Raw genomic sequence first — 14,364 nt, 5'->3', positions numbered from 1 at the left:
TTTTCCGTTCCCCGTTCATTTTGAAAGCCCTTTTTTACTTCTCCTCAGGAACAAATGGTGAACAAGGTAGACAAAGGTAGCGTGTCCAAACCCTTAACAATCTTATATGTTTCAATGAGATTCCCTCTCATCCTTCTAAACTCCAGAGTGTACAAGCCCAGCCGCTTTAAAATATGTATCGCGTGTTGCATTTGGTTCCACCTAATCTCACGGCTGGCTCTCATCCATTTATTCCGGTATCATTTGTGCCCACGGGTGTTTGGTGCTAATATTCTTGGAGGGCTTCTTGGGAGAATGGGTAATCAAAACTTGATCATAGGTAGACAAAAGTTCTGGAGAAACTCAGCGGGTGTGGCAGCATCTATGGAGCGAAGGAATAGGTGACGTTTCGGGTCGAGACCCTTCTGGAGTAACTCAGTGGGTGAGGCAGCATCTATGGAGCGAAGGAATAGGTGACGTTTCGGGTCGAGACCCTTCTTCAATCTGAAGGTAGACAAAAATGCTGGAGAAACTCAGCGGGTGAGGCAGCATCTATGGAGCGAAGGAATAGGTGATATTTCGAGTCGAGACCCTTCCGGGTCTCGACCCGAAACGTCACCTATTCCTTCGCTCCATAGATGCTGCCTCACCCGCTGAGTTTCTCCAGAATTCTTGTCTAGGAAGGAAATACAAAATTCCTTATGGGGTTGGACAGGCTAGATGCAGGAAGATTGTTTCCGATGTTAGGGAAGTCCAGGACAAGGGGTCACAGCTTAAGGATAAAGGGGAAATCCTTTAAAACCGAGATGAGAAGAACTTTTTTCATGCAGAGAGTGGTGAATCTCTGGAACTCTCTGCCACAGAGGGTGGTTGAGGCCAGTTCATTGGCTATATTTAAGAGTTAGATGTGGCCCTTGTGGCTAAGGGGATCAGGGGGTATGGAGAGAAGGCAGGTACGGGATACTGAGTTGGATGATCAGCCATGATCATATTGAATGGCGGTGCAGGCTCGAAGGGCCGAATGGCCTACTCCTGCACCTAATTTCTATGTTTCTATGTTAATAGGCGACGAGTCCTTCTTCTCCCATCGGGCAAAAGGTATAGAAGTGTGAATATGCACACCTCCACATTCAGGGACAGTTTCTTCCAAAGATCCTACAGCGGAGCAAGATAGATCACTCGACGAAAAAGACGTGGTACGTTCATGGGCAGATTCGTGGGGTAATGTTCGGGCCCCATTCCCGTAACCGGCTTCCGTCACCGCACCAAAGATTCCGTCGATCTCCGCAAAGATAACTAGTGCCAGGACGGAAGCCGGTTACGGAAACATCCTGGTAAAAATAAAAGTTCTTTGGGAAAAATCTTCTCCTCGTTTTCAGAAATATAATTTATTAACACACTCTGTTCCCCCGCAACGTTGATTACACTGCGAGCCGGGTCGGGTTACTGAAATGGCCGACGTTCCGCTCCGTTGCATACTACACGTCAGCCCATTGCATTTAGTGGTCTATCTAGCTCCGCTATAGGATCTTTGGTTTCTTCCCGGCTGTTATCGGGCAACTGAACCATCCTACCACAACTAGAGGGCAGTCCTGAACTACTATCTACCTCATTGGTGACCCTCGGACTATCTTTCATTGGACATTACTACCTGTGCCTTGCACTAAACGTTATTCCCTTATCGTGTATCTATACACTGTAAATGGCTCGATTATAATCATGTGTTGTCTTTCCGCTGACTGGTTAGCAAGCAACTAAAGTATTTCACGACCCTTGAGGCTCGAGATCCGAAACATCGCCTATTTCCTTCGCTCCATCGATGCCGCTGAGTTCATCACCCGCTGAGTTCCTCCAGCATGTTTGTCTCCCGCTGAATGAAGTAACTCAGTGATCAGGGGCCTGCTTCATTTTCCGGGCCGCTGTGAGCCTGGCCGATGTTTTTGCAACGAGAGTTCCGCAGCTCCCGCCCATGTTTCACTGCGAGCCTTAAATCAGCCTGGCTCTAATTCAACACAGATGTGGCACTTCAGCAGAGAAGCACTGCGCTGGGCTCCTTCCAACATCATTCAGCCCTTTCACCAAAGACTCTCTCTCAGACGGCTGAGATGGGGGATGGGTTGGGGGGTGGGGGGGGGGGGGTAATTACGCTGCTCAGGGCTGCCATTTACTTTAGAAGTTACAGATAGAGTTGCTGCCTTACAACTCCGGAGACCCGGGTTCCATCCCGACTACGGGTGCTGCCTTTACGGAGTCTGCACGTTCTCTCCCCGTGACTTGCCTGTGTTTTCTCCGAGATCTTCGGTTTCATAGAAACATAGACAATAGGTGCAGGAGTAGAGGCCATTCGGCCCTTCGAGCCTGCACCGCCTTCCCTCTCTCCTTCCTTCCCTCTCTCCTCCCTCCCTCTCTCACCCTCTCTCCCTCTCTATTTCACCCTCTCACTCTCTGTCTCCTCCCCCTCTCTCTCTCTCTCTCCTCTCTCCCCTCCTCCTCTCTTCCCCCTCTCTCTCTCCCTCTCCTCCTCCCTCTCTCTCACCCCTCTCACTCCTTCACTCTCTTCCCCTCTCTCTCACTCTCTCTCTCCCCTCTCTCTCTCTCTCTCTCTCTCTCACCCTCTCTCTCTTCTCTCTCTCCTCTCCCTCCCCTCTCTCTCTCTCTCTCTCTCTCTCCTCCCTGTACCTGCCTTCTCTCCATACCCCCTGATCCCTTTAGCCACAAGGGCCACATCTAACTCCCTCTTAAATATAGCCGATGGACTGTGTGGCCTCAACTACCTTCTGTGGCAGAGAGTTCCACAGATTCACCACTCTCTGTGTAAAAAATGACTTCCCCAACAGGAAACCAAAACTCTGGAAACTCAGTGGGTGAGGCAGCATCTATGGAGTGAAGGAATTCCATCGCTCCATAGATGCTGCTGCACCTGCTGAGCTTCTCCAGCACTTTAGTCTATCAGGGAACTTCTATGCCTGATGCAGGCCGTGATTTGTCTTGTTCTATTTTCACCTCCAGTCTTCAGAAGGGCCCCGACCCAAAACAGGGTCATCAGACGTTTAATAACACTGGGTCTGTAACGAGTTGCCACCATCTTGGGCTTTGCGGCTGTGTGTTAGTGCAATCACGGTGGCACAGCGGTAGAGTTGCTGCCTTACAACAAAAATGCAGCGCCGGAGACCCGGGTTCGATCCCGACTATGGGCGCTGTCTCTACGGAGTTTGCACCCTCTCAGATTCAGATTCAGATTCAATTTTAATTGTCATTGTCAGTGTACAGTACAGAGACAACGAAATGCATTTAGCATCTCCCTGGAAGCGCGACATAGCAAATGATTTGAATAAAAAAATAATAATAAGTGTCCGGGGGGGGGGTGGGGGGGGGGTGGTGATTGGCAGTCACCGAGGTACGTTGTTGAGTAGAGTGACAGCCGCCGGGAAGAAGCGGTCCTTGGCGATGCTGAGCGCCCTCCGCAGACAGCGCTTGCTTTGGACAGACTCAATGGAGGGGAGCGAGGAACCGGTGATGCGTTGGGCAATTTTCACCACCCTCTGCAATGCCTTCCGGTCGGAGACAGAGCAGTTGCCATACCATACTGTGATGCAGTTGCTAAGGATGCTCTCGATGGTGCAGCGGTAGAAGTTCGCCAGGATCTGAGGAGACAGATGGACCTTCTTCAGTCTCCTCAGGAAGAAGAGACGCTGGTGAGCCTTCTTGATCAGAGTAGAGGTATTGTGGGTCCAAGAGAGGCCTCTCCCCGTGATCTGCGTGGGTTTTCTCCGAGACCTTCGGTTTCCTCCCACACTCCAAAGACGTACTGGTTTGTAGGTTAATTGGCTTGGTATAAATGTTAAATTGTCCCAAGTTGGCGATATGCCGAGTACTGCCCTGCCGACTACAAAATTCAGAAGGTAGTGCTGCTTGATGCTTTCGAGTCTTTTGAGCTAGATAGGGCTCTTAAAGGTAGCGGAGTCAGGGGATATGGGGAGAAGGCAGGAACGGGGTACTGATTGAGGATGATCAGCCATGATCACATTGAATGAGCCTACTCCTGCACCTATTTTCTATGTTTCTTCAGCCCAGCGAGATGGCGCCGACCAGCGATCACCCTGCACACTGACACTATCCTACACACGCACACACACCAGGGACACCAGGGCCATAGCAAAAGGATTTGAGTATAGGAGCGGGGAGGTTCTACTGCAGTTGTACAGGGTCTTGGTGAGACCACACCTGGAGTATTGCGTACAGTTTTGGTCTCCTAATCTGAGGAAGGACATTCTTGCCATAGAGGGAGCACAGAGAAGGTTCACCAGACTGATTCCTGGGATGTCAGGACTGTTTTATGAAGAAAGACTGGATAGACTCGGCTTGTACTCGCTGGAATTTAGAAGATTGAGGGGGGATCTTATAGAAACTTACAAAATTCTTAAGGGGTTGGACAGGCTAGATGCAGGAAGATTGTTCCCGATGTTGGGGAAGTCCAGGACAACTCTACCGCTGGCTTGTACAAGGCTTGTACACTCTGGAGTTTAGAAGGATAAGAGGGGGATCTCATTGAAACATGTAAGATTGTTAAGGGCTTGGACACACTAGAAGCAGGAAACATGTTCCCGATGTTGGGGGAGTCCAGAACCAGGGGCCACAGTTTAAGAATGAGGAGTAGGCCATTCAGAACGGAGACGAGGAAACACTTAAGGATAAGGGGGGAATCTTAAGGATAAGGGGGGAATCTTTTAGGACTGAGAAGAGAAAAACATTTTTTTTCACTCACAGAGAATGGTGAGTCTGTGGAATTCTCTGCCTCAGAAGGTAGTTGAGGCCACAGTTCAAGATTCAATTTTAATTGTCATTGTCAGTGTACAGTACAGAGACAACAAAATGCATTAGATAACGAAATTGGCTATATTTAAGAGGGAGTTAGATGTGGTCCTTGCGGCTAAAGGGATCAGGGGGTATGGAGAGAAGGCAGGGATGGGATACTGAGTTGGATGATCAGCCATGATCATATTGAATGGCGGTGCTTGCTCGAAGGGCCGAATGGCCTCTACTCCAGCACCTATTGTCTATGCTTTATCTATTTCTTTCTCTGACCCCATTCTCCTACACATAACCCCAAGCCAAGATAGACACTAAAAACCTGCAGTCTCAGCGGGAGGTGTGGAGAGAAAATGAGAACCTCTCATGGAAAAATAGAAAACAGGTGCAGGAGGAGGCCATTCGAAGGGCCGAATACAAACTCTGTATTGCCAGTTTCTATGACATTATCCTACACATACCCAAGCCAATGAACCTACAAACCTGCACGTCTTTGGGAGTGTGGGAGGAAACGGAAGATCTTGGGGAAATCGCACGGGAGGGGAAACGTACAAACTCTGTACAGACAAGAACCCGTGGTCGGGATTGAACCGGGAGTCTCAGGCGCTGCAAGGCAGCAGCTCAGCCCGCTGGTGGTGCCATTCACAAACATGCCTGCACATTGCTGCTGCTGCTGCTGCTGCTGCTTCATCTTGGGCCACTTCCCAGTGTTTTCCAGCTTTCTCCCCCACTCCCTGGGCCATCCCTTGGAGATTACGAATGTACAGCCAACCTGGCTGAGAATGTTTTCTCGGGTGTGTTTGTCTTGGCAGCCGCCGGCAAGAGTGGAATGTATTTTGCTCTTGCGACAAAAAAAAAAAAAAAAAAAACACACACTTCCCCGAAAACTGAAACAAAGAAAAAAAATTGTTCTTGTGTCAGGGAGGAGTGGAAATGCTTCTTGAAACGGTGTTGTGCGTTTCTCCACACACAGGCAGGCAGCCTGTACGTTGTTCCTATCGAAAACCACAAGGGAGGAATAATAGTAGACACAAAATGCTGGAGTAACTCATCGGGACAGGCAGCATCTATGGAGAGAAGGAATGGGCGACGTTTCGGGTCGAGACCCTTCTTCAGACTGATGGCAGGGGGAGGGGGCGGGACAGAGATAGAATGTAGTCGGAGACAGTCAGAACTGGGACGGGAGAGGGGATGGAGAGAGAGGGAAGGGTAGAAAAAGGGTAAGCAGAGGAAACCTCCTCATACTCTTGCTATTGAGGGAGCCCAGCGTAGGTTCACCAGGTTAATTCCCGGGATGGCGGGACTGTCATATGCTGAGAGAATGGAGCGGCTGCGGGCTTGTACACTCTGGAGTTTAGAAGGATGAGAGGAAATCTCATTGAAACATATAAGATTGTTAAGGGTTTGGACACGCTAGAGGCAGGAAACATGTTCCTGATGTTGGGGGAGTCCAGAACCAGGGGCCACACACACACACAGTTGAAGAATAAGGGGTAAGCCATTTAGAACAGAGACGAGGAAACACTTTTTCTCACAGAGGGTTGTGAGTCTGTGGAATTCTCTGCCTCAGAATTCTCTGGTGGAGGCCGGTTCTCTGGATGCTTTCAAGAGAGAGCTAGATAGGGCTCTTAAAGATAACGGAGGTAGGCAATAGTGCTGGAGAAATTCAGCGGGTGCAGGAGGCAGCATCTAAGGAGCGAAGGAAATAGGCAACGTTTCGGGCCGAAACTGTTCCACTTTAAAGACAGCGGTGGAGGCCGGTTCTCTGGATGCTTTCAAGAGAGAGCTAGACAGGGCTCTTAAAGATAGCGGAGTCAGGAGATATGGGGAGAAGGCAGGACCGGGGTACTGATTGGGGATGATCAGCCGTGATCACAGTGAATGGCGGTCGGTGCTGGCTCGAAGGGTTGAATGGCCTACTCTGGCCCCTGCACCTGTCGTCTATTGTCCTCGCTGTATCTCCGCACTAAACACAAATAAAGAATCAGTTTCTTTTCCAATCGTTGCAGCATGTCCACAATTATTGTCGGGCCTGTGGGTTTGTAAACCTCAGGAGGACAAAAATGCTGGAGAAACTCAGTGGGTGCGGCAGCATCTATGGAGCGAAGGAATAGGTGACGTTTCGGGTCGAGACCCTTCTTCAGACTGAAGGTCTCGACCCGAAACGTCACCTATTCCTTCGCTCCATAGATGCTGCCTCACCCGCTGAGTTTCTAGAAGGGTCTCGGCCCGAAACGTCACCTATTCCTTCAGACCAAAGAGATGCCTATACCCGCTGAGGTTCCCAGCAGGGATCGACCACTCTTGCTAAATCTTCAATGGGCTGATCCTATAGCTAAACCAAAGACGGGCGACTCTTGCTTGCCATCCATTTCAGTAGTACCGAATGGACCCGCCATCCGACCCGACTCGCATTGTAATCAACGTTGTGGGGGGGAACAGTTTGTGTTAATAAATTATAATTCTGAAAATGAGGAGAAGATTTTTACCAAATGAGTTTTATTTTTGCCAGGATGTTTCCGTCTCCGCACTAGTATCTTTGTGGAGATCTACGGGATCTTTGGTGCGGAGACGGAAGCCGGTTACGGAAATGGGGCCGAACATTACCCCACGAATCTGCCCATGTCTTTTTCGACGAGTGGACTACCTTGCTCCGCTATAGGATCTTTGCTTCAGTCTGATGTGTGAGGGTGGGGGGGGGGGAAGAAGGGAAGAAGAAAGGAAGAGGAGGAGCCAGAGGGCTGAGGGAGAGCTGAGAAGGGTAGGAGAAAGTAAGGACTTCCTGACGTCAATGTTCATACCGCTGGGGTGTAAACTACACAAGTGAAATACGAGGTGCTGTTCCTCCAATTTGCGCCGGGCCTCACTCGGGCAGTAGGTGACGTCTCGACCCGAAACTTCGCCCATTCCTTCGTAGCAAAAGGATTTGAGTCTAGGAGCAGGGAGGTTCTACTGCAGTTTTCAGGGTCTTGGTGAGACCACACCTGGAGTATTGCGTACGGTTTTGGTCTCCTAATCTGAGGAAAGACATTCCTGCCATAGAGGGAGTACAGAGAAGGTTCACCAGACTGATTCCTGGGATGTCAGGACTTTCTTATGAAGAAAGACTGGATAGACCCGGCTTGTACTCGCTAGAATTTAGAAGGTTGAGGGGGGGATCTTATAGAAACTTACAAAATTCTTAAGGGGTTGGACAGGCTAGATGCAGGAAGATTGTTCCCGATGTTGGGGAAGTCCAGAACAAGGGGCCACACACACAGTTTAAGGATAAAGGGGGAATCTTTTCGGACCGAGATGAGATTTTTTTTCACACACAGAGAGTGGTGAATCTGTGGAATTCTCTGCCGCAGAAGGTAGTTGAGGCCACAGTTCATTGGCTATATTTAAGAAGGAGTTAGATGTGGTCCTTGTGGTTAAAGGGTATGGAGAGAAGGTAGGTACGGGATACTGAGTTGGATGATCAGCCATGATCATATTGAATGGCGGTGCAGGCTCGAAGGGCCGAATGGCCTCTACTCCTGCAGCTATTTTCTATGTTTCTATGCATTGAAACTTACAATTCATCCTCTCTTTGTGTCTTACAGCTCTACAAGAAACCTGACGTCCCACTCTATAAGAAAATACGATCAAGTAAGTTTCAATTTGTTTGTCAGCCTTGGACAATTCATCTTTGAAGTTGGCAGCCTTTGTTTATGTGCTTTTTAAAATGGATCCATTGATCGGGTTAACATATGATGAGCCTTTGACGGCACTGGGCCTGCACTCGCTGGAGTCTAGAAGGTTGGGGAGGGGGGTGGGAGTGGACTGGACCTCATTGAAACTTCACCGTATAGTGAAAGGCCCGGATAGAGTGGATGTGGAGAGGATGTTTCCACTAGTGGGAGAGTCTAGAGTCTAGGACCAGAGGCCACAGCCTCTGAATTAAAGGACCTTCCTAGAGGAAGGAGATTTCTTCAGCCAGAGGGTGGTGAATCTGTGGGATAACACACTGATCTGTTCTGTAGTCAATGCCTACTATATTCTGTTGTGCTGAAGCAAAGCAAGAATTTCATTGTCCTATACAGGGACACATGACAATAAACTCATTTGAACTTGAACTTGAACTTGGGATTCGTTGCCACAGACGGCGGTGGAGGCCACAAGTCAGTGGGTATTTTTAAGGCAGAGATGGATAGATTCTTGATTAGTGCGGGTGTCAGGGTTTTATGAGGAGAGGGCAGGAGAATGGGGTTAGGAGGGAGAGATAGATCAGCCATGATTGAATGGCGAGGTAGACTTGATGGGCCGAATGGCCTAATTTTGCTCCTCCAGCAGCTCTTCTTTATAATGTTCCCCATTTCCTTATAAGCTTCCAGCCATGTTGCTGCCATCATGAATCAACTGAATGAATCTGTGGTGAATCTCTGGAACTCTCTGCCACACAGGGTCTTGGTGAGACCACACCTGGAGTATTGTGTACAGTTTTGGTCTCCAAATCTGAGGAAGGACATTATTGCCATAGAGGGAGTGCAGAGAAGGTTCACCAGACTGATTCCTGGGATGTCAGGACTGTCTTATGAAGAAAGACTGGATAGACTTGGTTTATACTCTCTAGAATTTAGGAGATTGAGAGGGGATCTTATAGAAACTTACAAAATTCTTAAGGGGTTGGACAGGCTAGATGCAGGAAGATTGTTCCCCGATGTTGGGGAATTCCAGGACAAGGGGTCACAGCTTAAGGATAAGGGGGAAATCCTTTAAAACCGAGATGAGAACTTTTTTCACACAGAGAGTGGTGAATCTCTGGAACTCTCTGCCACAGGGGGTAGTTGAGGCACAGTTCATTGGCTATATTTAAGAGGGAGTTAGATGTGGCCCTTGTGGCTAAGGGGATCAGGGGGTATGGAGAGAAGGCAGGTACAGGATACTGAGTTGGATGACCAGCCATGATCATATTGAATGGCGAATGGTGCAGGCTCGAAGGGCCGAATGGCCTCTACTCCTGCACCTATTGTCTATGTTTCTATGAATCGACTAAAGGAAAGAATGGGTCGACTGGGCTTGTATTCACTGGAATTTAGAAGGATGAGAGGGAATGTGATGGAAACATATCAGATTCTTAGTGGATTGGACAGGCTAGATGCAGGAAAAATGTTCCCCATGTTGGAGAGTGCAGAACCAGGGGCCACACACAGTTTAAGAATAACTGTTCGGCCATTTTGGACTGAGTTGAGGAAAAAACATCTTCACCCAGAGAGTCGCGAATCTGTGGAATTCTCTGCCACAGAAGGCAGTGGAGGCCGATTCACTGGATGTTTTCAAAGAGAGAGTTAAGGCCTGTTCCACTGTACGAGGCGATTCAAGAGCTCTCCCGAGTTTCCCCTGATTCGAACTCGGGGAGAATTACGGTAATGGCCGCTCGTAGGTACTCGGGGCTCTCGTGGACAATTTTCAACATGTTGAAAAAACTTCACCAGCTTACCGCGTTTCCCGAGTACCTGCCGTTAACGTTCCGAGCCGCTAGGAGGCGTCCCGACCTCCGACGTACCCGCTACGTACATTCTACGTACTTACCACGAGTTTGATTTTATTAAAACTCGGGAGAGCTCTTGGGTAAACTCGTATAGTGGGACAGGCCCTTTAGATGTAGCTCTTAGGGCTAACGGAATCAAGGGATATGGGGAGAAAGCAGGAACGGGGCACTGATTGTGGATGATCAGCCGTGATCATATTAAATGGCAGTGCTGGCTGGAAGGGCTGAATGGCCTCCTCCTGCACCTATGTTCTATGTTTGATCAGGATTAGATTGGTGCTGAGGGATTATAAGCGTTATACGTGTGTGTTTGCGGGGGGGGCTGTAACCGGCTGCTTGTTCTCCCCCCGCAGACGTGTTTGTCGATGTTAAGCCTCTCTCCGGCTGCGAGCCCACCACCTGCAACTGCAAGAGGCCAAACAACCCAGCCGACAGGAGCTGCATGGAGGACTGTCTCAACAGGTAGTGTGTCTGTGTGTGTGTGTGTCTCTGTCTGTGTGTGTGTGTGTGTGTGTGTGTGTGTGTGTGTGTGTGTGTGTGTGTGTCTGTGTGTGTGCGTGTGTGTGCGTGTGTGTGTGTGTCTGTGTGTACGTGTGTGTGTATGTGTGTGCGTGTGTGTGTGTGTCTGTGTGTCTGTGTGTGTGTGTGTGTGTGTGTGTGTCTCTGTCTGTGTGTGTGTGTGTGTGTGTGTGTGTGTGTGTGTGTGTGTGTGTGTGTGTGTGTGTGTGCGTGTGTGTGTGTGTACGTGTGTGTGTGTGTGCGTTTGTGTGTGTGTGCGTGTCTATGTCCGTGTGTGTGTCAAGTCAAGTCAAGTTTATTTGTCACATACACATACGAGATGTGCAGTGAAATGAAAGTGGCAATGCTCGCGGACTTTGTGCAAAAAGACAAACAACCAAACAAATTATAAACACAATCATAACACACATATTCTTTTACATAATAAATAATGGAAGGAAAAACGTTCTGTAGAGTTAGTCCCTGGTGAGATAGGCGTTTACAGTCCGAATTGCCTCTGGGAAGAAACTCCTTCTCAACCTCTCCGTTCTCACCGCATGGCAACGGAGGCGTTTGCCTGACCGTAGCAGCTGGAACAGTCCGTTGCAGGGGTGGAAGGGGTCTCCCATGATTTTATTTGCTCTGGAGTTGCACCTCCTGTTGTATAGTTCCTGCAGGGGGGGGCGAGTGAAGTTCCCATAGTGCGTTTGTTCGGCCGAACGCACTACTCTCTGCAGAGCCTTCTTGTCCTGGGCAGAGCAATTCCCAAACCAGATGGTAATGTTCCCGGACAAGATGCTTTCCACCGCCGCTGCGTAGAAGCACTGGAGGATCCTCGTAGACACTCTGAATGTGTCTATATGCGTGTGTGTGTGTGCGTTTGTGTGTGCGTGTCTATGTCCGTGTGTGTGTGTGTGTTTATGTGCGTGTGTACGTTTGTGTGTGTGTGTGCACACATCCCCCTTTCCTTCTCTCCAGAGATGCCGCCCAGCCCCGCTGAGTAACCCCAGCTTTTTGCGCCTTATATCACATGGCCCGCTTATTAATAATCAGATGAATATACTTATGTGCCGGCTTGATGTGCCAGGTGACAAAATAAGCCTGTTCTGGAAGCTTCCATCGCAGTGCGTGAAATCATTTAAGCCGAGGCTTTCTCTTTTGATGTGGGCCAATTAACAGACCCCCTGCAAAGCTTTAATTACAAACCGATTTCCTGCTCCCAATGTAGACGAAGGAACTGCAGGTGCTGGAAAAAGCGACAGAGGACAAAAATGCTGGAGAAACTCAGCGGGTGAGGCAGCATCTATGGAGCGAAGGAATAGGCGACGTTTCGGGTCGAGACCCGGAAGGGTCTCGACCCGAAACGTCGCCTATTCCTTCGCTCCATAGATGCTGCCTCACCCGCTGAGTTTCCAGAAGGGTCTCGACCCGAAACGTCACCTATTCCTTCGCTCCATAGATGCTGCCTCACCCGCTGAGTTTCCAGAAGGGTCTCGACCTGAAACGTCGCCTATTCCTTCGCTCCATAGATGCTGCCTCACCCGCTGAGTTTCCAGAAGGGTCTCGACCCGAAACGTCACCTCCATAGACACTGCCTCACCCGCTGAATTTCTCCAGCATTTTAGTCCACCACTGCTTCCAATGTACATTATTACAGATATTCATGAGGACTTGAATGAATGCCTCCTGAATGAATTCCACGGCCTTTTATAACCCATAAGCCACAGGGGGCAGAATTAGGATGTTCGGCCCATCAAGCCTGCTCCACCATTCCATCGTAGCTGGTCTAGTTTTTCCCTCTCATTTAGTTTTTATCCTCTTATCTCTATTCGCAAGGTACATCCCTTTTGTTCTGAGGCTGTGCCCACTTGTTCTAGACTCTCCTAGATTGCAGAATCTAGCCAGAAGACTATACCCGCCCTAAATCCGTCTTTAGGCCTGGGCCTGTACTCGCTGGAGTTTTAGAAGGTTTGGGCCTGTTCTCGCTGGAGTTTAGAAGCTTTGGGTCTGTACTTGCTGGAGTTTAGAAGCTTTGGGCCTGTTCTTGTTGGAGTTTAGAAGGTTTGGGCCTGTTCTTGCTGGAGTTTAGAAGCTTTGGGCCTGTTCTCGCTGGAGTTTTAGAAGCTTTGGGCCTGTTCTTGCTGGAGTTTAGAAGCTTTGGGCCTGTTCTCGCTGGAGTTTTAGAAGCTTTAGGCCTGTTCTCGCTGGAGTTTTAGAAGGTTTGGGCCTGTTCTTGTTGGAGTTTAGAAGGTTTGGGCCTGTTCTTGCTGGAGTTTAGAAGCTTTGGGCCTGTTCTCACTGGAGTTTTAGAAGCTTTGGGCCTATACTCGCTGGAGTTTTAGAAGCTTTGGGCCTGTTCTTGCTGGTGTTTAGAAGCTTTGGGCCTGTACTTGCTGGAGTTTAGAAGAGTTCTCGCTTGGGTTTTAGAAGATTTAGGCCTGTTCTCGCTGGAGTTTAGAAGAAGCTTTGGGCCTGTACTCACTGGAGTTTTAGAGGCTTTGGGCCTATTCTCGCTGGGTTTTTAGAAGGTTTGGGCCTGTTCTTGCGGGTGTTGAAAAGTTTTGGGCCTTTTCTTGCTGGAGTTTAGAAGGTTTGGGCCTGTTCTCGCTGGAGTTTAGAAGCTTTGGGCCTGTTCTCGCTGGAGTTTAGAAGATTTGGGTCTGTACTTGCTGGAGTTTAGAAGATTTGGGCCTGTTCTCGCTAGAGTTTAGAAGCTTTGGCCTGTACTTGCTGGAGTTTAGAAGCTTTGGGCCTGTTCTCGTTGGAGTTTAGAAGGTTTGGGCCTGTTCTCGCTGGAGTTTAGAAGGTTTGGGCCTGTTCTCGCTGGAGTTTAGAAGGTTTGGGCCTGTTCTCGCTGGAGTTTAGAAGGTTTGGGCCTGTTCTCGCTGGAGTTTAGAAGCTTTGGGCCTGTACTTGCTGGAGTTTAGAAGCTTTGGGCCTGTTCTCGCTGGAGTTTAGAAGGTTTGGGCCTGTTCTCGCTGGAGTTTAGAAGCTTTGGGCCTGTTCTTGCTGGAGTTTAGAAGGTTTGGCCTGTTCTCGCTGGAGTTTAGAAGCTTTGGGCCTGTTCTCGCTGGAGTTTAGAAGCTTTGGGCCTGTTCTCGCTGGAGTTTAGAAGCTTTGGGCCTGTTCTCGCTGGAGTTTTGAAGGTTGAAGGAGGGGACCTCTTTGAAACTTAGAGAATGGTGAAAGACTGAGATAGAGTGGATGTGGAGAGGATGTTTCCACTGGTGGGAGAGTCTAGGACCTGAGGGCACACCCTCAGAATAAAAGCACGTCCCTTTAGGGAGGAGACGATGAGGAATTTCTTTAGCCAGAGGGTGGTGAATCTGTGGAATTCTTTGCCACTGAAGGCTGTGGAGGCCACAAGTCAGTGGGTATTTTTTAACTCAGGAATAATTTGCACATGTGTCAGGGGTTGTGGGGAGGAGGCAGGAGAATGGGGTTAGGAGGGAGAGGTAGATCAGCCGTGATTGAATGGCGGAGTGGACGATGGGCCGAACGGCCTAGTTCTGCATCTATCACTTATGAGCTTATGAAAGGTAGAACAGTGGTAGCTGTAGCACCCT

The 14,364-nt window shown here is 49.2% G+C and overlaps 1 protein-coding gene across 1 annotated transcript in view; it reads left to right on the top strand.

Annotated features, from left to right (window-relative positions):
- LOC129715786 (histone-lysine N-methyltransferase ASH1L-like) overlaps window positions 1-14,364 on the top strand; it is a gene marked incomplete at its 3' end in the record, with an annotated part of 216,484 nt that overhangs the window by 187,540 nt on the left and 14,580 nt on the right. The window contains 2 exon segments of the mRNA XM_055665637.1: window positions 8,373-8,418; window positions 10,654-10,762. Coding sequence (XP_055521612.1) covers window positions 8,373-8,418; window positions 10,654-10,762 — 155 coding nt within the window.

This window comes from Leucoraja erinacea, unplaced genomic scaffold (genome assembly GCF_028641065.1).
Source record: "Leucoraja erinacea ecotype New England unplaced genomic scaffold, Leri_hhj_1 Leri_139S, whole genome shotgun sequence".
Classification (NCBI taxonomy): domain Eukaryota; kingdom Metazoa; phylum Chordata; class Chondrichthyes; order Rajiformes; family Rajidae; genus Leucoraja; species Leucoraja erinaceus.
This window is presented reverse-complemented; position numbering and strand designations above follow the sequence as displayed.